General features: G+C 61.0%; 1 protein-coding gene across 1 annotated transcript in view; it reads left to right on the forward strand.

The window, feature by feature from the left end:
* Positions 1–313, forward strand: part of NAV1 (neuron navigator 1) — a gene marked incomplete at both ends in the record, with an annotated part of 9717 nt that overhangs the window by 3401 nt on the left and 6003 nt on the right. Inside the window, one exon of the mRNA XM_010138140.1 lies at positions 98–219. Within this exon, the coding sequence (XP_010136442.1) occupies positions 98–219 (122 nt within the window). The remainder of the gene's footprint in view (positions 1–97; positions 220–313) is intronic.

Raw genomic sequence — 313 nt, forward strand, 5'->3', positions numbered from 1 at the left:
CGCAGGGAGGAGAGAGCGCGTGACTCTGGCATTGGGGCAGGTGTGGTTTGCTGATAGCTCTTTTCCCGGTCTCTCCTGCTTCTCTCGCTGGCCTCAGAGCTGCGTATCAAGCGGCAGAACTCCTCTGACAGCATCTCCAGCCTCAACAGCATCACCAGCCACTCCAGCATCGGCAGCAGCAAAGATGCTGATGCCAAGAAGAAGAAGAAGAAGAGCTGGGTGGGTTGGATGGGGTGCTGGTGGGAGGAGGTAGCTTGGGGAGCCGCTGGCAGGGCCTGGCCGGGGGTAGCCCCCTGAGGCCACTGCTCTCAGT

This window comes from Buceros rhinoceros, unplaced genomic scaffold, assembly GCF_000710305.1.
Source record: "Buceros rhinoceros silvestris isolate BGI_N320 unplaced genomic scaffold, ASM71030v1 scaffold22826, whole genome shotgun sequence".
NCBI classification, from domain to species: Eukaryota; Metazoa; Chordata; class Aves; order Bucerotiformes; family Bucerotidae; genus Buceros; species Buceros rhinoceros.